Here is a 21,756-nt window from a genome sequence, read left to right on the forward strand (position 1 = left end):
CAACAACAACAATTTATTTATAAATTCAGATTACATAATAGGCTTGTCCCGCAAATAGCCACAAAGCTAGTCGAGGCGAGACAAGACGAGCACGAGAACATATTAATAATGGAAAAAAATTACAGTAAATTACAAACATGCTGGAAAGCAGAAAAACTTAACTTTACATAATAACGCAGATTTAGATAAGGCTATGCATCAATCACATGACTCTCAGGCAGTAAAGTCAAAAACGCGCCAAAACGGTGGCGCTGCGTGCACTTTACGAATATGTACTCAGACACGAAAGTACAACAACAAACAACAAAACAAACAAAACTTTATTTAAAAAGACAATACTTAACTTTCTAGAATTTTTTCTCAGCTGCTTTCCGTGTTTCTTTGGCAAGTATGATATGGTTCAAACAGTGGCCGAAAAATGTCTAAAGTTCAGCTATTTGCTGTTGGAGAAAGTCTAAACAGTTGTGGCTACATGGATGAACTTTCTAACCAGGAAAAAAATACAATTAAAAAAATATACCTTCTCACATTCGTAAAATCGCAGCCGGTTTCTTATAGTCTCCCTCGCAGCCGTTCACGACACTAAAAACGGCTGCGAGGGAGACTACCGGTTTCATGGCTATAAACAAAGCCTATTTACTGATGCCGGAATACAAAACAGTGGAGGATGCATTTGACTGTGACCGAAACCGAGTTGAAACATTCGGATTTGGTTTGGCCGGCGTATTACGTAAAATTATACACTCGTAAAATGACAGTTTACAAATTTGGTGGAAGCGCCGAATTTTTATGCCGGTGAGCCCGTAGAAAAAGTTTGAGATGATGGCCTTTTAACACTCGTCTCCTCGAGGATTTACCACGAATTTGAAATAAATGGTTGAAACCAGTAGCCCACTGACTTCTCGTTTAAGTTTATATATATCAACATTGTTCAGATGAACATTTACATTGTAAACGCGCGCGCTGTTTGCGCGCGCTGTGTTGCGCGTACTATATTTGAAAAGCAAACGCGTAATGATCGCGCGAGTTGAATCAGTTAAAAGATTAAGCAGCAGGCTAATGTAATCTAAAGGCCGGTTTACACATGCAATTTTTGATGCAATTTTTGTCGCGATTTCCACTGCGATTTTTGTCGCCGCCAAGTTGCAACTTCAAATCGTGCGTGTAAACCAGCTGCGATTTCAATGCGATTTCAGTGCGATTTATGGCGGAAAGACGACAACACGCAATCTTTTTTTACCAGACGAATGCGCATGCTCCAACGCACAACCACTGCTCAAAATTACCATGTTTCATAAAAATTGCAGCGATGTCGCGCTGAAATCGCGCCCGAGTCGCACTGAAATCGCAGCTGGTTTACACGCGCGATTTGAAGTTGCAACTTGGCAGCGACAAAAATCGCAGTGGAAATTGCGACAAAAATTGCATCAAAAATCGCATGTGTAAACCGGCCTTAAAATGTGTATGACACTGCCTTTTAAAACGTTAAAAGCCAAACGTTTATAAAAACTTAGCAAGCTAACCCGTTGAGAAAGTAATGTTTTATATTGAGCTAGCCTGTTACGAAGCAATGTTAAACCTTTGAAATATTGGGCTAACCTGAATGAATTAACGTTAAACTGACAGTTTACATGTATGCGTTAAATGTGGAGTAACAGAAATCGAATTATAATCCCAATAAATACGATTATCATATCTCCACATTGGCGTGAGTTCTGGTCTTCACGGAACATGCATCGCGGAGAATATTTTATATTTGTTCTGAAACGGTTTAATGTTTTCTACTCAGCCAGGTGAATTTCCTCAAGTTGTCCCCAATTCTTCAGTTTACAGCCTTAGTTTAATAAGGTTAGACGGAGGAACTTAAAAATGTACAGGGTATAAAAAATAATGTTATTTTCACATTCAAGGTATTTAAAAATTATTTAATTTTGTCCAAACCAAACGAGACTTTCTCTTCCATTTTCCATATAAGTTAGTAGCCCCACGCAAATTTGCGTGTATCCGCGCGGGCTTATGACGTGAAGGGTGGCGCAATTTTGTCAAAAAATAGATTATTTGGTACAACACATGGGGACGCGTGGACCCCACGCTTACGGTCTCCATCCCTTATATTAAATCTGCAAACTCGATTGATGATTTTAAAATTCATACTTAAAACATTTCCTTTTATGCGATCTTATGAATCGTGATGTTTTTAATTTGTTATCTGATTTTTGTAATTGTGTACATTTATTTATCTTGTAGTAGCGTCTAGTTTTATGTGAATTTCTTGTAATCATTTCTACTTTTTTAGTTCTATCTAATTTTTTGTAAACAGCGCCTTGTAGTACCAATTTTCCATGAGAGAACAGATTTTTCCCGTAAAAACCGTGCACCTTAAAACAGAAAACCTACGGTACATTGATTATTATTCCTATTTCCGGGGCAGCATAAACAACTTATAATTGTGAAAATGAGAGAGAGAGCAGCCACCGCCCCAAAAATACTATATCCGATGATATCACTCAACCGTGAGTCAGTTACATTGCCGTCATTATCATCGTCACCATCGGTGTTGCTCGGAATAGCTTTGCTTCCGGGAGCTGTTGTACCTGAAGATTTAAGTACAAGGTTCCTCGTCAAAGCTTAGTCTGTTGAAAAAGTGGTTCTCACATTTTAAGTCTATGGATGAAATAATAAGTAACTTTTCACACCAACAATTCGCCTTCCGACAAGCCAACGTTATTAATAATGCAATCAATTATTTCCTTAGCATCTTATAGTAAATGGAATTGTAAATAGCTTTTTATATTGACTTCTTGTAATCCCAGTCCCTACGAACAATTGTAATGTATTATCTTATTAATTGTAAACACATTGTATTTCATTTTATATGCTTTTATGTGTAATTTAAATAAACCATCATTATTATTATTATTATAATCTTTCTGAGTGGCACCGTGGATGATGCTTTGTTGCTTTAAACATTTTAACGAAGCCTGCTTCACATAAGCGACGTTGATTATGTCGCCAGAGTGTCAGTATGAACCAGGCTTAGTTTTTTTACTACATCCAGAGCCACAATGATGCCGGGAAATTTCATGTCAAAAAATTCTTTTAACTATCACCATGAAACCGAATAAAGGCAGACAACCCTCAGGAATCTACTGATACAGCATGTTACTGCTATAAAGGTCCAGTAAACCTATGAACTTTTGACGGTCATCGTCAAACTAATAAAATTGCAATAGAATGTTTCTCAACTCCTTGAACATCTGCAGAGAATTCCCATTTTTTTTTTTAAATACTTCTTTATTAGGAGGCCCCTTTCTAAAGTAGGGCAAAGAAAAAAGATCGAAACTGAAGACTCAGTCAACGGATTCGAACCCATGACCTCTAGCTGTGTTACCGCTGCACTGTTCTACAAGTTGAGCTATCAAGTCATCTGAGAGCTGGTTATTTTGTTATTTTGTTTTTGCTGGTTATTTTATCTGGCAGCAGGTTGATTTCTCCTATGTTCGAAGATGATAAAGAACTGAACGTGTATGAAAGAAATGAGCATTTGGAAACGCTTCTGATTAAACTAGCCACAAATGAAACACCCCCTGAAATGATGACAGTAACTTAAGTAGTTTATTGAGGTCCCTACATACCTTCTTTGCCTCCGTAACAGGAATTGATATCTGCGCAATATTTCTTATCAAGAGGAGCGTCGTATTTATCCCTCACACACCAATAGCAGCCAACGACTCCATCACACGAATCTGAAGTCAACTTTTTGTCGCACTGAGGATCAAAGCACTTCTGTAAGCTTTTCACTGGTGGATCATTTGCTTGTTCGGAAGTGACGACAGGTGCTGGCACAGGACAAATAGAGACGCTGACAAGAAAAAAGAAAATAATAATTGCTTTCTCGTGTCTACCGCATTATGGTCCATTCTGGGGCGTTTCCTATCTGTCAGGACTGGCTTGCCAGAGCGGTCAGTTCGTAAACGGACTGTACCAAGTCTCATCTTAGACCTTCGAATTTCTTCAAAATAGCTTGTACCATTTTCGAAGAGATTATCTTTCAAGATTTTACAGCACCATTCCATCAAAATGACGCATTCGATTTACAGACTGGCCAATTTGGCTAGCCAGTTCTGGCAAATATGATAGAAAGAAGTCTGTGACACCGATTCTACTCTAAGTTCATGTTCAAGCCCTAGGGTGATCAACGTGTAATTTCTCCTTTCAATATCACTACTTGATCTAACATCCAGGTTTTAAGAATAACGATAATGGTTGCCGAGGATATAATGTCTTCATGTTTAACCCTTTGAGCCCTAACAGTGATCAGCATCAAATTTTTCCTTGTAATATCAATGCTTTTTCTGCCCCTGAGGTAATGAAAATTAAGGATATGATCACCCAAGGTGAATTTTCTTTATATTTTAGTAACTTCTCCACAGCACTTTTATAAAAAAGGAAGGCAACAAGATGGAAGAATTTGCTCTTTGATATTTGAGGTTTAAAATTAATGAATTAAACAGAAATTTTCCAAACTAATGCAATACGAAACATGGAGAATAACAAGAAGAGGCCTTCGATTGCAGGTGTTCAAATAGACCATTTTACAGTTGTTACTGTGTTACCTGGCTTATGGCTGGAAGCGAGGCTGCCGGTGACCTTGTTTTGATACAAATCTCTTTACTTTTCTTATGCAATTGCAGGCTAGTTTGCATCACAACAGCACAATTTACATGATAAGAACAGTGAGGTCTGTATCAATACAAGGTCACCGGCAGCCTCGCTACCATTAATAGGCCCAGGTCACTGAGTAAGCAACTTTAAAATGGCCTATTCTAGTTGAACAATATCATTTTAACACTGAATAAGAGGGTTAGTTTTGAAAGAAACTGTGGTGCTACGTCGATGGAGAAGTCAAACGAATGTTTGGCTTGATCAACTGAGTTGATAAGGTAATTTGGTCTCCATAAAGAGCTAACATTTCGAGCGTTGGCCCTTCGTCAGAGCGAATCGGATCTGATGAAAGGCTTCCCTTTCTAAACATTTTGATATGTGATGAAATGTTAAAAAAACGAGCAGCAGTGTTTTATCTGGTTTAAAACCACAAGGTGCAGCCGAATGATTTTAGACCCGATAAAACACTTGCTGAGAGTTTTTTGTGAGGCTTCAAAAACATTCCTGGAAAGCGAGAGTTCATAACAATTATGTTTTTGTGAACGTTGGAAATTAGCACACACTAATAAGAAGTGTTTTATCAGCTGAGAAATGACGCATACTAATAAGGTGCAGGTTTATCGATATAAAGTCACTGCAAGTGATGATAGCATTTGATGGGTCAATTAATAGGCTTATAAATCATTAATGAGTTATTGAAGAAGCATTTAAATGTCAATATAGATCTTACCTGCTTGATGGAAATTCATTTCTGCAATAATGGAAATCAAGCCTTGAGATACAAGGACACTGGCAGGTCAAATCAGGCACGCTCCTTACGCATGCGCTGTTGCACAAGACGCAAGGCTTTGATTGACAAGAGCTGTCCCTTTTTTTGATTCCTGAAAAATAAATGAATAAAAAGTGCGTGAAGAACAACTTCTCCATCTGTTTGGAAAACTTTCACGCACATTCTCTATTCGCAACTTCTTAAGTCGCGTACATAACTACGATGATCTCTCGCTTATTCATTCTTTCATTCATGCGCAAAGGCAGTTACAGTATATCTTTTTTATCTAATATATTTTACTTCTAATAAACAGACTGTTAGTCCTAGATCATTCTCACCTAAAAACGCATTACTTTCCGCTATGCGAGAAATCTGGTACCGCCTACACCTCTGTCCATTGGCCAACGTGTCAACGCCTTGGAATGGAATTTTCAGTTCGTAAAAGTTCTCCATGTTAATTTTCTCCAAGTTTCTGCACTGCTTTTTCTTCAAATGGCCTTTCTTTAACAGGTCCTCGGCTATATCTCTCTCTTTTGCGGTGATGTGCACATATTCTAGGTTCTTTGCTGTAATATCTGGTGCCAGGAAATCCTTGTGCATGATGAAGAACCCCGCTCCATTCAACACGAAGCACTCATAATTGCTGTCCTCGCACTTTGGATATGTATCGGTTAGGAGTCTGAAAGGATGGCAATACTCTTTAAAAACATGAAGGTTAATTACCTTTCTCAAAATAATAATAGTGATAATTATCACAAAAGCAATAACAATAACAATAACAATAGCAATAACAATGACTATGACAATGACAATAGCAATAACAATAACAATATTCCTCGCACGTTTAAAGTTGCAACGTGAGCACTCGCGAAGACTCAGTCGCCAACTGGGCCTTTTTACTTGAGAAAGACATCTTTTAAGTTTGACTTGATCTCTTCTTTTATAATTAGTTTTTATTAGTTTTTATTCACTTTATAGCCCACGGGTTACGCTGTGTTAGCGCCTGGTGATGCTTCTTAACTGTATATAGCAGACAAACGTTTTAATAATGATAATAATAATAATAATAATAATAATAATAATAATAATAATAATAATAATAATAATGAATATGATAATAATAATAATAATAATAATAATAATAATAATAATAATGATAATGATGATGATGATTATTGTGGTGGTGGTGGTGGTGGTGGTGACACAAGAAGGCAAAAAAGTTTTAGGAGTTGATATACCTGTAGCACTCATTCGCAAATCGACTTTTTTGGGTTCTCCCATGCAGGATCCCCTGGGAAGTACTTGAGATTTAGTGAGGAATGTAAGACGACGCACATTTTTTTCCTTTGGCAATTTGTTGCTCTGCACTTGGGAAATCACCAACTATAACATCTTCATAATTATGATGATGACGATGATGATGATGATGATGATGATGATGATGATGGTGATGACGACCACCACAACAATGAGAAGAAGAAAAAGAAGATGATGATGATAAAGAAGAAGAAGAAGAAGAAGAAGAAGAAGAAGAAGAAGAAGAAGAAGAAGAAGAAGAAGAAGAAGAAGAGGAAGAGGATATTGCGTATCTGAAAAAACTTACTTTTGAAAATAGGACAAAGGAAAGTCTCCGCCTAGCACTCCCATAACTTGATCTTTAGGAGTGTGTTTATTGGTTGGTTCACCGCGGTATATCGTCTGGGAAGCGGTGATTAAAACACCTGTGCCAAAAGCGTCTATATAAGGAGTGGACAGAGCCACCAATCCCGTGTTCCTTACCGCGGTGTGATACCTAAAATAATTAAGTCCAAGTTATACGTTGAATAAAAGTTCAAGCACCAGAAAATAAAAAGTAAAGTAAAATAAAATCATCCCTAGAAGCACTCAAACATTATATAATTCATGTAACGCACTTTGAAGGTCGATCAGACTACAGACTCCCAAAAGTTTAAGCAGAAAAACTAACATCTAACAAAACTACCTATAGTCGTCCCTAGAAGCACTTAAACTCCATATAATCAACGTAAGGCACTTTAAAGGATTAAAGGCCCAAAAGTCGATAACACTGCAGATTCACCTCTGTATATATAGGTTATTTTCCTACACGGATCGACCAAGTCCGGTAAATAACCTATTTATTTTTGCTAAATTCTATTCTATTAATGAAATTTTGTACGTCAGTTGTGATGAGGCTTACTAAGATTTCTTCCTTCACGTTTTCTTTGTCTCTTTTACCTTAGTAATAAATTCACTTTCACTATGGTAGCTTTCGTCAAAATCAATTGTTTTTTGCGAGAAATTTCAAATACAGGACTCCAAAGAACGCTTAACACAAATTGCAACTTCTCTCTGCACTTCACTCACTAGTAAGCATTCTTGGTTACTGAAACCATGTTCAAGAGCTGGATAGGAAATTCAACCCTCTCCCGGAACCAATCAGATTGTAGGATTTTCAGGATGCTGCCCGCTCACGAACAGAGAAATAAATAGTGTATCTAATTTTATTTTGATTGCTTCGGGAAAATTGTCAGCGGAGCTTCAACAGCTTACGCCAATGGCTGTACAACGTCTTCCCCCATTCAAAAATCCGATGGCAAAAAAACATTTCTCTACCTGGGCCAAAGAATTAAGTTGCTTGTCATGAGAGACTTGATCGCACTGTGGGGCTGGTTATTATTAAATGTTTCAGTCATGGAAATAAATTTTGTTCGAACTTCATACGAAAGAGATTCAAGAAATTTTTAAAAACCTTTAAAACACCCTTCAGAGCAAGGTACATAAGTATGTTCATTACCATGGTCTTTTTGTCGGGTCGTATGATTTGTTAATTAAGACTCCTGGAGTTATTCTGAAGACGCCATTGGAAGAGGCAAAATGTCTCCACGAAAGGTACTTTGTGTAATCCACTTTTTCTCGAAACCAGATGTTCTCCACTATGCTGCTAGCTATCACGGTGTCCCTTATGCCGGGTTTGAATCCAGGGTTGGACGCGCTCGGATTTGTCATGAAGGATTTGTACGCGTTTACACGGGATACCGTCTCGTCCAGCCCAAGATACTTGTATGGGTCTATAAAGGCTTCTGCACCAAACTTCACTACAGTTGCATCTACAATATTGAATTAATGTATTAGTATAGGTAGATGAATCTTTTAGTAAGGAGCCAATTGGAGCTTGCTTCCTCGTATCCAACGATTAATCTCCGCCTGCCCTCATTGGACGAAACGCGGCACGTCGCATCCATCGCCCGATTTTGTTGACGAATTCCTATCATTTACTGAATATGGCCGAAGCTTTCCCAGCTCATTTTAAGTTCATTGATTATATGCCCTTTTTCACTCATAATAATTTACCTTTGGATGCATATCTTGAGAAGTGAATACAGGGTTTATCGGGCCTCACCAAGTCCAGACGATGATACAAGAACTTGAAGTCTGTGCAATAGAGTAAATTAAATTGAAATGATAACAAACGTGATAACTACAAAGTGATTGCTCACACAAGAAAAAGCCGAAGAAGAAGAAGAAGAAGAAGAAGAAGAAGAAGAAGAAGAAGAAGAAGAAGAAGAAGATGAAGAAGAAGAAGAAGAAGAAGAAGAAGAAGAAGAAGAAAATAAAAAATTAAAGGTTGGCATGCACACCAATTATGTTATCTTGTATGCAGGATTCCACACAAAATCTATTACAATTTTTTTTAAATATTTTAACACGATAAAATCCCAAACTGGATTTGCTTAGACCATCATCACCACCTTGAAGGATGAAGAAGGTATCTTTCCGTAGATTACCGGGCACTGCATCCCACATTCTACCAATGCTAAATGTCAGTTCTGCGATATATACCTGATGGAATGGTCAAACTGGACAGCATTTCCTCCTTATCTCCTTCAGCCACTACAATTCCCACGATAAAGTTGGTCTTATCAACCGGTCGCCAAGTATAATTTGATTGCAGCTCCAGCACTGTAACTCCCTCCTTGATTTGGCCACCTCGGGCAAGATACCGCTTTGATTTAAAGTTTGTTTGTCCTGATCCACCACTAATAATATCAAATTCAAACAAAACTTGCGTGAAAAAAGCTTTTCTATCTAGGTATGAATGTGACGTAACTAAATGGAAATATGCAATGAGTTTCCTTGTTTCTAATGCGTTTGTCATGCACACAAGACAAGGAAATTGTTCTGCAGTTGTCTAGAACCTGTTAAGTTATGTTCTTGAGCGCACAGGTCTTTTTTTTTTACTGACTTTAACTGGAACGGAAAAACCGCGCAAGAAGCTAAGGCTCTGGCAGCCAGACTCTGGCAACAAGGAAACCCGTGGTGAACTGTGCTAGAGCAATGGTGCACTAAAAATTAGTAAATACCTAAAATAGCTTTCCATCAGTTCCACCACTGTAGCATAGTTGTAAGAGTATCTGACTGCATGGTGAAAAACGTGCGCAAGGCCACTGGTTCGACTCTCGTCCAATCTTTCCTAATACTCCTGACAAACTTACCGCATTTTACGTATGAAGTAAAATCATTTATTTTAATTTGTCTCCTACAAAAACAAACGTTTCCTGGATACTTACGCTTTGATGGATTGAAATACCACATCAAAACCTGTCTCTGGTTCCAAAGCTGTCATGTCCATAAAAATTGGGTCCACAAAAGCGTTAGAAGGGGCTGGGAGAAGAGGGTGCATCATGGTCCGTCCGGAGCTATCGGCCATCCAGGCATAACTCGATTGACCTTTTTGAAAGTAGGTAACCTCAGAGAGGAGATCGGCCATGCTGATATCTGTGCCAACAACACCGATAAAGTTTCCTCCGTGATAACATGGCAGTGTTATGGATGTCAACAACCCTGGTAAAATAGAACGCTGTATTTTTAACAACAACAACAACAACAACAATTAGTATTGCTATGTTTATAAACGTGGCACCAAGGAGATTGAAGACTTCCCTGGGAGTGCACGGATGGAAAATGTTTAAACTCACCAACGAATCGGCTAACCAGAAATAAACCATTTTTAGGTAATTCCTTTGTTGAATAGTCCACTCCAAGAGAGGAATCGATTAGTTTATTCTCTCTTGATCAGTCACAATTCATAATTAGAAGGCTTGCTGTGTTGGTGTTTATCGACTTGGATAGTTGACGAGGAGCAAATATCAGCCTAAAGAAACTTTGATCTTGGCGTCTAACCGTTAAATACCAGATTCTTGAGGTCATAATTGTTAAAAACAGTCACAGTTTTCAGCCTATAAGAGAACGTAATTACTTAAAGTTAACCAAGATAGTTGCACTACTTCTAGAAGTCCCAGATGTATTTTTTTTCTAGTTGTATCTTACCTGTTCCGAAGGCATCAATATAAGGAATAGATATAATCGGTTCATTGCGAATTGTGTTCGTAGAGAAAAAGTCGTAATAAGTTGCCATGTCACTTCGCAAGTTATTTGTGTTCTGAACATAGGTAAATTTTCCAACCTTAAACAAAACAGAATGCAAACAAAATGTTAATAACTTGCTTATCAAATGAAGGTAAAAAAAACGACACCCATAAACATCCTGAAATGGTTAAGGTTTAGAAATTCGAGGTTCACCTTGCAAACTTAACATGAAATACCAATCAATCGATGTCCACTCAAATCCAAATGTTTTGGGAGGTAGCTTGGTCGGGTGGTCAGGGCGTCGGACTTCGGAGGTTGCGGGTTGAAGTCCAGCTCTGACCACTATCTAGAGTTGTTTCTCCGTAGCCCTGAGTTCAACTCCTCAGCCGCGCTTGTTAATAGCCAGCTAGGATTCTTAACCATGTTATGTTGTATTTGAAATATTTGTTTCTGTTTGTTTAATAATCTCTGAAAAGCACCTTTCGGGGATAGGTCGGATGATTAATTATACTAGTAATTATCAAAGATTAAGGAGTGCTTCCGATGATCTCGATCCCAGGCTCTCTCCTCTTTGCCAGGTTGGTGATGATGTCATCCGCCCCTGTAAAAGATCTGCGGGGTGCGGGGGATGCCAGATACGCGTCCCAAGATCCATCCATCCATCCATTCATTCATTCATTCATTCATTCATTCATTCATTCATTCATTCATTCATTCATTCATTCATTCATTCATTCATTCAAGAAACGTTTGGTGTCCCAAACAATCTCAACTGCAATCTACATAAGGATTCCGTTTTTTCTACGTCGAACTCGATTATTTATTTATTTAGTTATTTCTCTATATATAAATGTCTCAAAACCGTTTAAATATAGGATTTACCACGTTTCCACTGGATCTTCTGGTTTCGTGGTTAAACCAAAAGCAGTCACTCTTGATGATCCCAAAAGACACAGAAATAAACAACAAAACTCAGAGCTAAGATCAAATTCATATCAGGCGTCGAGGGAGAGAAAACACATCCGACTGAGCAAGGTATGGTGAAGCAGACCCGAAGTAAACGTAAAATGGAAACGGAACTTTACCGAGGTGACAAATTTATTTGCAAGTACTTACAGTAGCGTCTGGCGCACGAGTTACGCCTTGCCCTTGCTGTTCAGCCATTTCTCGGAGGATTGGTAAGTTCTGTAGCATTCCATAAGTTAATATCACAACAGAATTGTTCAACTCAGCATTCTTTGTTTTAATTGTTTGTATGATTGTCTTCTTGTTGTCTGTGGGTTCACCATCAGTCAGGAAGAGAATGACTTTTTTACGTGCAAAGCTTCCACCAACAGATGTGCCCTTGAAAAGATCAAAGGCGCGAATCAAAGCTTTGGAATAGTGGGTATCTCCTGCATAAAAGAAAAAAAGTCAGGTGATGCTAAAGAGTTGGATAGTTTGTCTGTCTTCGAATTAGATTCGATTTAGATAGACATTTAAGGATAAAAATAAGCGAGAAAACACAACGTTTCAAGTGATAAAATAAAAATTCAAACTGACTTGATATGTATAGTGTGAGATGACAAAAACTATGTTAGTTTGAATTCTTATGTTGTCACTTGAAATGATGTCATGGCGACATCGAAACGTTGTGTTTTCTGGCTAATTTTTACCCTTAAAATTTGTCTGTAAATACTTCTTTAAATGTAAGGAAGCGAACGCTAAGAGACGGACAGACTGACTGACCGACCAACCGATTGACTGACTGACTGACTGACTGACCGACCGACTGAATGAATGAATAAATGAATGACAGATAGACTAAATGAATGAATGAATGAATGAATGAATGAATGAATGAATGAATGAATGAATGAATGAATGAATGAATAAATGAATCTTATGACAGATAGACGGACTGACTGACTGATTGAAAGAATGAATGAATGAATGAATGAATGAATGAATGAATGAATGAATGAATGAATGAATGAATGAATGAATGAATGAATGAATGAATGAATGAATGAATGAATGAATGAATGAATGAATGAATCTTATGACAGATAGACTGACTGACTGACTGACTGACTGGCTGAATGGGGTACTTTTGCTTATACATAAGGAGATTAGTATCTAAAGTAACTTTGGTGCTGCGTCGGTGAAGGAGTGGAAACGGATATTTCAGTTGATAAGGTAAGTTTGCCACCGAAAAGAGATATGAGAGCTTTACTCTCTTTAGGGCGTCCAAATAACTTTAAAAACTGGTTGTTAGAACCAAATATTCGTTCTGTTCATTTTATGCCGAGTACAGCCGGATAGTTCCATACATGTTTATGAAGTCCTAAATTGTGATGAATTGTGATAAAACAAACAAAAGCTACCGAAGCAGTTAAATTCATCTTCATTGTTGTCATAATTCTAGTCCGCTGATCTTGCCAGGGGGGTACTCCTCGGAATTCTTGGTGGGGGTGCGCCGCCCGGGTCTTCAAATCCCGACCCTATTTCAGACCTAAACATGCCATTTTCCACACCCGTTTTCAGACCTGACCTCTAAAATTCATCCCCGTTTTCAGACCTGATAATTATGCATCAGTGCCGAACGGAAGTTGACGCCAGGAGTAAAAGTTAGCTGGAATGACATAGTTTATCTATTTCTTTTTCTCGCTATCAGTTAGTCGTTCCAGTTACGTACTGAGAAGAAAAATATGTTTTTAAGCTTTTGTAAATGTTCCCGGCCCCAAAAACCCGACCCGATTTCAGACCCGTAATTGTCAAAATCTATACCCGTTTTTCAGACCAAGACGGCTCAAAAACCATACCCTTTGGGGCGGCACATACCTATATACCTTATATAGGGGAGTACCCCCCCCCCGGGCGTCCTTACCTTCAGCAACAATAGCGTCAACGTAATTTTCCAAGTGTTTGATGTTGATTGGTGTTGCATCAGCTAAACGTTGACTGTGGCAGCCTCTCCCGTCGCCGTCGTATTCAACTGGTGTCGATGCTTCGTTATTAAATTTTACCAGCCCAATCTATTGGAAAGAAAATTCGCAGTAAGACTACAAGCAATAATCTAATTGGCAAAACCTATTGAACCCATTGAATTAAGCCAGTTTGTATTTGTGATGTAAGATACGCAATGAAAGCCGGCATACCTTCGCTTCACACAGGGCTCACGCAAGTGGTATATATGATTAGCGCTGGGGCTTCAATTAAACGTTGCGGAACCAAAATTGCCCTGAATCACATTCGACGCAAACTGCGTAATGAGCTAATCAGGAATCAAACAGAATTCCGCTAAGCGCGGGAAAACGATTGCAAGTTAATGTCCATTGGTTTTGGTCAAACTGTTGATTGGTTGAGAAAATGGTGCGAGTTTTGTTAACCAATCACAGAGCACAGCAAACAAAATCCAAAGTAATCGTAAAGTTATTTTTCATACTGAACTAAAAACCGGTCAGAAGGGATTACCTCTGAGAACCTACCCTGTCTCTGGGGTTCATTGTTCTAAGAACAGTTTTCGCAGCCTGTTTGGCTACTCTTAAGCGTTCTCCAGACATGGATGCACTGTGATCTATGACCAGCATGACATCTTTTGGCTCCGGCGTGGCTGTTTCTACGTAAAAAGGTCGGAATCGAGGATCATAAGACCCGCAGCTAGCTTTATCTTCAAATGCTGGAAAGTTCGCTAGTATGCCTTGCTCAGAAGCGAAGTATTGCCATTTAATCACAGGATAATTTTGAGAAATCTTCTTCATTTCGTTTATAACGTCATCCGCTACATATGTGGGGTTGGACGAGGCACTGTCGGATTTTTTTACGCATATACTCGTGAGATCAACTTTGGAGCGAAATCTTGAGTCGTATTTTAGTCCACTGGACTGTTTAACATTGCAGCATTCTGTTGGGACGCTTGAGGGAGGGTTACTCCAAGATTTTTCCACGGCTTGCTTTAGTTGTTGTACAACCTGGAACCTCTCTTTAAACTTGTTCGAGACACTGTGCGCTAATGTGGCAATAACTTGATTGCCATCTACAAGGCTTTCGGTGAACTGTAACTTGTCAAACGCCTCCTAAAAGAAAAATATATTACAGATATTAAATGGATTAATTAATTTGCAGCTCTCTTACGGGATATTAGCACTTGAACACGGCTGTTAGACTAAGAGTTACGAGTGTAACGTGTGATTTGTGAAAAGGTTAGGAGGTACAAGAAACCTGACGCTGCTTTTCAGGACTCAGTTGTTCAAAGCCCGATTAAGCTTATCCTGGGTTAACGTGAACTTTGATTCGACTTTAATTACTTATCAATACAGATTTTTCACAAAGATTTTTGTGCTTCAGTTTTGAGTTAGACTTTCTACAGTCGTTAGCTTAAAATTATCTTTTAAAGACATTCAAGCGACGTGAAAACTTTGGTAAAATTAACTGATAATCGGGAATAATAAAGTGTTGATCGGCTTTCGAAAAACAAAGCCCGGGTTCCTTTTCTGTCGGGCACGGATTTCATCTTGGTGTTCATTTCTCAATTTGTTTACAAGCAAGGAACTTTCTCACGTTAAAAGTGTGTTTCTCAACGTTGAAAAGGAAAACAGCACTAGGCCGGATCCATGAGGCTATCTTAGAACAGGACACTGATGTCGTAAGGACAGTTTGAATACAAGAAAACCCCCCTTTTTGTCAGAGACTAGTGCTCAGTACGAAACGTTCACCAAACTTCTGAATACACAACCTATTCGCTCTTATCTTCATTTTAATAATATTTTTTTAGCGAACGCGCGTTCTGATTGGTTAAAATCTGTGTTTTCTGCATCTCTAAGGAAATAGGGGAACCCTTTTCACGGGTTCTATGATAAAGTGAAATAGATTCTGCCCTTGTGTGTATCGACAGAGTTACCGAAATGTCGATAGCCTAGCTTCGCAACGCCAACACAAAAGCTTTCCTCTCCCATAGATTATCATAACCTGGCTGAAAAACCCAATCTTACAAAATAGAACATCTTATTAAACATCAGACGGGTAAAGGCTGTTACCGGCTAAGGGCCAGGGTACATTGCGATATATACAGTTTGTCAACAAAATTTCAGCAATTATTTCCCTTGAAGGTTACGTAAGTTCATGGTCAGAACATTTATTTGGCAAGGGTAGTGAGGCGCATCTTTCCTTTTGAAAAACTTGTGACAATACTCTATAGCTAGTATAATCGTTATAGAAAACTGGAGATCGTGACTTGAATAAATTACTGCTGAGTGGAACTTTTTAATCCGCATAAATTAAATCTGAACATTACATCATTACAATTCTTGAGAAATGCTAACTTTGATGCAAATTTATTTCAGGTATTACGCTGTGAATTTTCTGCAGATTGAATCCAGTGAAGGAGTACCCAAAAATGTTTTCAAACATTGTTTTTTTAGTTGCGTGACTTGACAAACGGAGTCTAAAATAAACGGAGGGTATCAAACAAGCTTGCTCAAGCTTCGATTTTTCGAGTAACTGTTCGCTCTGTGCTGTTGCTTTATCAAACAATTAATGGCAAAAGGACTAATATTAACATTCCGTAAGTCTTAAATTTCAATTCACGGATACAGCAGCGTAGCGGGGCCTCGTAAAATGGGATTAAAATAGACTCTACGGATTGTTACGGATTTTTATGAATTTACTGACAAGTATACTTTCCATCTATATTTTAGTCTCTGTATATTCTGGTATATTGAAAGGACTATACCGGTTTAGTAATTCTACCTTTCTAGTGGTAGCAAGAAAGTGAACTGTCCGTCATTATATTAGGGTGGTTACTAAAGACCCAAGATCAGGACCCTAGGCTTGGCTGCAAAGCTTTCTCGAGAAAAGATCGATAGATAACCAATAGCATTTGTGTAACATGATACATTCACTGTTAAAGTTACCTGCAAACTGCCTGTACCAAGGCCGTCTGTTGCCAGTTTAGTAAGTGTTTGGCTGAATTTCCCTGGATCAAGCAAATTTGCCGCAAAGCACGGCCGAGTGAATGTCACCAAAACCGTTAACAACATGACCCATCTACATGTGAGGTGTATACACGAATACATCTTCCTGAGACGAGTGCAATTTCTGATACGTCTTCTAACAAGAGACGTGTGTTCTAGTAAGCCAAAATCCCGTTCTTTGCATTTTTATATTGAAAGTTATGCAAGTAATTTCCCGATTTTTTATTATCTGACGCAAGCAGGTGAAGTCTTTCTTTAGAGTAAAATTACGTGGCGAAGGCCACATTTTGTTTACATTACGTACATATAACGTTCCCTTAAATCACGGACTTTGGGGAACGTGGTGAGCATATATGCATAACCAGGAGTATAACATAAGACCACCGCAAGTTGTGTTACGCTAAAACGTCTGAAACGGCTCTAACTTAGCAAGGAAAAAAACTACTTAGAAATACCGCTTGACATCCTCTACAAGTCACATACAGTTTGAATCTGGTTCAACTTACAAATTTTACAGGTAAGAACAATTTTGTGACTTATTTGAGGTCAGGCATTTAACGAGTGAAGTCACTTATGAGAGCTGTCGTAAAATTGCGTTTAATCGCAAGTTAGTTTTTTATGCCTCTACGATCATGGACATTTAAAGAACAATTTGTTGAATCCGTTGTAACAGGATGAATAATTTAGTCAGAAGAAACCACGGAATTTTCTTTACATGACGTAATCGACTTTAATTTTACAACATTGAACTTCCGCGGTCAAGGCTTTGTGAAGTAAAACGTACACAGGAAAATTTTAAACAATCTCCGCTGTAATAATTTTTGAAACCTGGTTCACACATAAGGGCGAAGTCACGTAAATGCAAAATTAAAATTTACGTCGATCATTTGTCACTTTAGTTCTGAAACAACATAAGGAGGCTCGCAACAGATTTTGTGGACTTAGGGTGGAAGTTTTGAAATTGCAATCTCGCATACAAGATAAACTTCGATCTCCTTTATACCTCATCATCATTTTAACAAATGATCAAAGGTGATTTTCTCATCGGTTTCCAAGCAACAGTTATTACCATAGCAACAGATCTCGAAATCTAATCAGAAACTTTATGACGAAACTTAAGGGATTTAAACTACTTTATCTAGACAACTTGTAGGCGAGAGTAGGAAAAAAATCTGTAAGAGCGTTTTCAAGCAAATAATGAATCAATTTTCATGGGGTGATGTTGTTTATTCCCGCATTTTTCACCAATATCTCTAGCAAAATAAAACTTGACACTTTTGTCTTTTCTCTTAAAAGGTCATTCCTCATAGCAAAACATTCTAAATGTATATTGAACTTAAGATTATTTATGTTTGAAAACAGTGAAAATAAAGCGCAGATGAACGTTAAAGTTCCTACTTTGCATAAATCGAGATATCAGATTTTTCTGTTAAATTACAAGCGGTTAGAGTAAGAATTCTTTTCGACATTCACGCAAGTTTTAGGCTCAAGAACCGAAACCGATGTTAGATAAAAATGCTGAATCTTGGTCAATTTTCAATCGCTATTCGCTTTCTCCGAACGAGAGTTTTATTTTGATTGTCCGGGTTTATTCCACTGCTATTCACGTGCTGTGAACATTTATGATTACGCCGTGAAGTCGAGCAAAATTTAAAATTTACATAAATATGTGCTCCTGCTTCTCAAGTCCTATATTGTAAATTTTATCTTTTGCACGACCTCACGTTCAGATCGTTCAGCAGATGGATCAGTGAAAAGTTTACGGCTACTTCAATAACTGTGCCTTACTCTATCCCACGCCGATTAATTTTCCAAGATTTATCTCGGATCACGAAAATAATGTTTGATGACGAGATGTAATCACCTTCACTCAACATGAAAAAGTCACGACACTCAGTTCATGAGCTCAGTAGATTAGTGGTCGGATTTTATTGCACTTGCCAGATTTAAAAGCTATTAATTATGTAATCAGCCCGGTATAAATGTGTGTTTTCATGTTTTCCTTCGACAATTTTTCTGCCCTGAAAGAAGAGGAACTGTGTCATTTACTTGTCAAACGCCCACTAAAAGACAAACAGATCGTGACAAACCACACACACACAGAAGTACGTGAGACACTGAAGTGGAAAACATTTCTACTCAAAATAAGTAATAAATCTTAAACTAATAAATTCCGCTTACATTTTTTCTTAGCAGGAATTTAAGATGTTTATTGCGACACACTTATCATTATCCTTTAGAAGTTATCTATTATCTTGGATTAAGTAAATCCTCCCGCATCTTAAGGAATCAGCAGTACGCTCGTACTACAATATTAACTTGCCTTTGCAACAGGGCAAACAGGTTCTGATCTTGTTCTAACCTGTTTAGTCTGTTCACTTGTTATATTGGTTACTCTTTCTTTGTTTCCAATCAGTCACATCGTGTATTAAAGTTTGTTCCAGTAGTATCTCTAGCAACCTATGTGGCATCCAAGGGTATCCCAGGAGCCATGGTATGGAATCCCAAATATATTGGGTTCCCAAGTCTCTACTGATTAATATCAGTAGGTTGAGGGGAGAAAGCCATATTAAGGGAATAGACTTGGGAGGGGGTAAAGTATGTATATAGAGATGAGGGTTAGCTATTGTTTGGGATTGACTAGTTTGGGGGAGGGGCAAAACGTGTTTAAGGATTAGGGTTAGCAAGTTTTGGGAAGGGGGAAACCCTGTATACGGATTCGGGTTAGCTAGTTTTGGGGAGGGGGAAACTCTGTATACGGATTCGGGTTAGCTAGTTTTGGGGAGGGGGAAACCCTGTATATGGATTCGGGTTAGCTAGTTTTGGGAAGGGGGAAACCCTGTATAGGGATTAGGGTTAGCTAGTTTTGGGGAGGGGGAAACTCTGTATATGGATTCGGGTTAGCTAGTTTTGGGGAGGGGGAAACCCTGTATATGGATTCGGGTTAGCTAGTTTTGGGGAGGGGGAAACCCTGTATAGGGATTAGGGTTAGCTAGTTTTGGGGAGGGGGAAACTCTGTATAGGGATTCGGGTTAGCTAGTTTTGGGGAGGGGGAAACCCTGTATAGGGATTAGGGTTAGCTAGTTTTGGGAAGGGGGAAACCCTGTATGTCGATTAGGCCTAATCAGTTTTGGGGAGGGGGAAAATCTGTACAGGGATTAAGGTTAGATAGTTTTGGGAAGGCGGAAACCCTGTATATGTCTTAATCATGAAACTGATATTATAAAAATTAATTTTTTGTGGACAGAGGTAGATTATAAAGGAGAAGAAAAGAAAAGAAAAGTGAAAGAAATAATAGATTGCAGCTGTGAAGAAATTCCGGCCGGGAAACTAAAAAGGATGCATCGGCACCAATGCTCCTTGTAGTTGTGAGTCTTCAGGACAAAACACAACTGAGTGAGGATGTTTCTAACCAGTTACCAAGTCAGTGCCTGACATTCTCTGCGCTGGTTCTTTGAGGAAGGAAGTTTGGGAGAGAAGAAATGAAGATAGTCTCAAGAGGGGAGGAAACATAGAAGATACAAATACGTGTGCACATGTATACTCGATTGAAATTATGATAATGGTGACGGGAAGAAATAAAAAGGTTAAATTGTAACTACGCAAGCTTATAAATATGGAGAGTTAATTAAAGGGGAGAAAAAAATGTTCGACGGGATATGTAGAAAAAGGAGAAATAAAAAAACTTACTTAGTATTCCGTTATAGATTTCGTAATTGTACTATGTAGTTAAAACTGTAATTGCCTCCACGAGAAAAGCAGAATTTATCTTTAAAAAATGTTGCGCCCGAAGCGAATGAACCTTTTAGCTGCAAAAAGGTGAAGTCAAACAGACCAACGGAGTATTTGTCATACGCATATTTTCTTCGAGGAGATTGATTGATTATACATTTTGCTTTTGTTAATGTATTTATGGTTCTGGTTTAACCACAATTATCTAAAATCCTATTGATTTAAATTATAAGCTGTTACATGTGTGAAGTTCGGGTTTAATTGTTCATTCGTCATTTAAATAAAACTGCTAGGCTTAACCCGCAGCCCATGAGTGGTAACAAGGTATTGTTATTTAACATTGACGGCACTTTTGTGCTGTTTAATCAGATTTGCTAATCTTAAATTATCAACCAATTTGACCCGAAACGGGTGGATGTTTAGTGAGGGGCGGGTTTTTTTAAACAGTTTATTTTTACGGTGCACGTCATTATGTATTTATATCATACAATAAACAGTAAAACTAGCGTTTTTTGATGTAGCGGATTTTGTGATCAGAGCATAGACGCACGAATCACTTCATCGAGTGGCGTGACCGGTCGGCACGGGATCTTAGTCAAGAGTCCTACCAGAGTGACTGGTCTACAAAATTTTGCTTTATTGTTTTGGCGAGTAGCGGACAAACAAAAGCAAATGTTGAAAACAATATGACCCAATGAAAAATTCGAAAAAGACCGTCCCAGGTTAAAAAAGTTAGAACTTTGCCTTTAGTGTGACGTTAAAAGTTGGAAATATTTCTCCAAATATTTCGCTGATTCAAATCCTGTGATGGCGAGTAATCGAACACAAATTGCAGTGAAGCGATTGACATGTTGTAATATTTTGGGGTCAGAAATTTCTTCTGAAAAAAGTTAGATTTGAAAATATTGTTTGTGAATTCTCTCGGATTAAATTCTAATGGCGGGTCAAAATTGCGTTTGTGTAGTAGTCTAAAAGTTTGCTTGAAAGTTTTTGACCGGGCAAATAGATTTCATTAGGCCGTGGGTCTGTCTGTATTCCGATATCTTACAAGGGACGTCAAAACGCGGTAAGAACGTTAGTCACGCTACTCACCTGCGGTTCGTAGCGTACTTCTTTGTTCTCGCCGCTTTTTAACGTCACCTGTGGGTCATCAGGGTACAGCCGAAGCGGGGCAAAATGGAATATATTTGTTAAAGAAGAAATATTTGACGATCTCCTTAAAATTAGGGGCACCATTCAGCTCTTAGAGCGACCCACGGTATTGGCTGA

At 38.4% G+C, this 21,756-nt stretch overlaps 1 protein-coding gene across 2 annotated transcripts; it reads right to left on the reverse strand.

Annotated features, from left to right (window-relative positions):
- Positions 1–1,069: 1,069 nt before the first annotated feature.
- Positions 1,070–21,734, reverse strand: LOC146459193 (VWFA and cache domain-containing protein 1-like). Of its 2 annotated transcripts, none has more exons than XM_085089948.1 (14): positions 21,580–21,734; positions 14,272–14,859; positions 13,671–13,818; positions 11,918–12,195; positions 10,763–10,898; positions 10,003–10,276; positions 9,275–9,471; positions 8,786–8,866; positions 8,229–8,541; positions 7,038–7,226; positions 5,773–6,113; positions 5,396–5,546; positions 3,636–3,862; positions 1,070–2,594 (listed from the first exon to the last, which is right to left on the reverse strand). In XM_085089948.1, the coding sequence occupies exons 1-14, from the start codon at positions 21,721–21,723 to the stop codon at positions 2,380–2,382; spliced, it is 3,282 nt and encodes a 1,093-aa protein (XP_084946074.1). In that variant the 5' UTR covers positions 21,724–21,734; the 3' UTR covers positions 1,070–2,379. The 2 variants fall into 2 exon arrangements, with proteins under 2 accessions (XP_084946074.1, XP_084946073.1); XM_085089947.1 differs by lacking the exon at positions 21,580–21,734 and adding an exon at positions 16,696–17,234.
- Between the last annotated feature and the right edge of the window lie 22 nt (positions 21,735–21,756).

This window comes from Pavona decussata, unplaced genomic scaffold (assembly GCF_977016875.1).
Source record: "Pavona decussata unplaced genomic scaffold, jaPavDecu1.1 SCAFFOLD_223, whole genome shotgun sequence".
Taxonomy (NCBI): Eukaryota; Metazoa; Cnidaria; class Anthozoa; order Scleractinia; family Agariciidae; genus Pavona; species Pavona decussata.

Bases quoted from the DNA above. Each gene is read 5' to 3' on its own strand.
- LOC146459193 (XM_085089947.1), bottom strand. From the start codon at position 16,857: ATGTATTCGTGTATACACCTCACATGTAGATGGGTCATGTTGTTAACG. The intron at 12,196-13,670 runs GTAAGGACGCCC...TCTTTTATGCAG, and splicing joins TGACGCTATTGTTGCTGAAG to GAGATACCCACTATTCCAAA. The intron at 8,867-9,274 runs GTATATATCGCA...TCTATTGCACAG, and splicing joins CAGTTTGACCATTCCATCAG to ACTTCAAGTTCTTGTATCAT.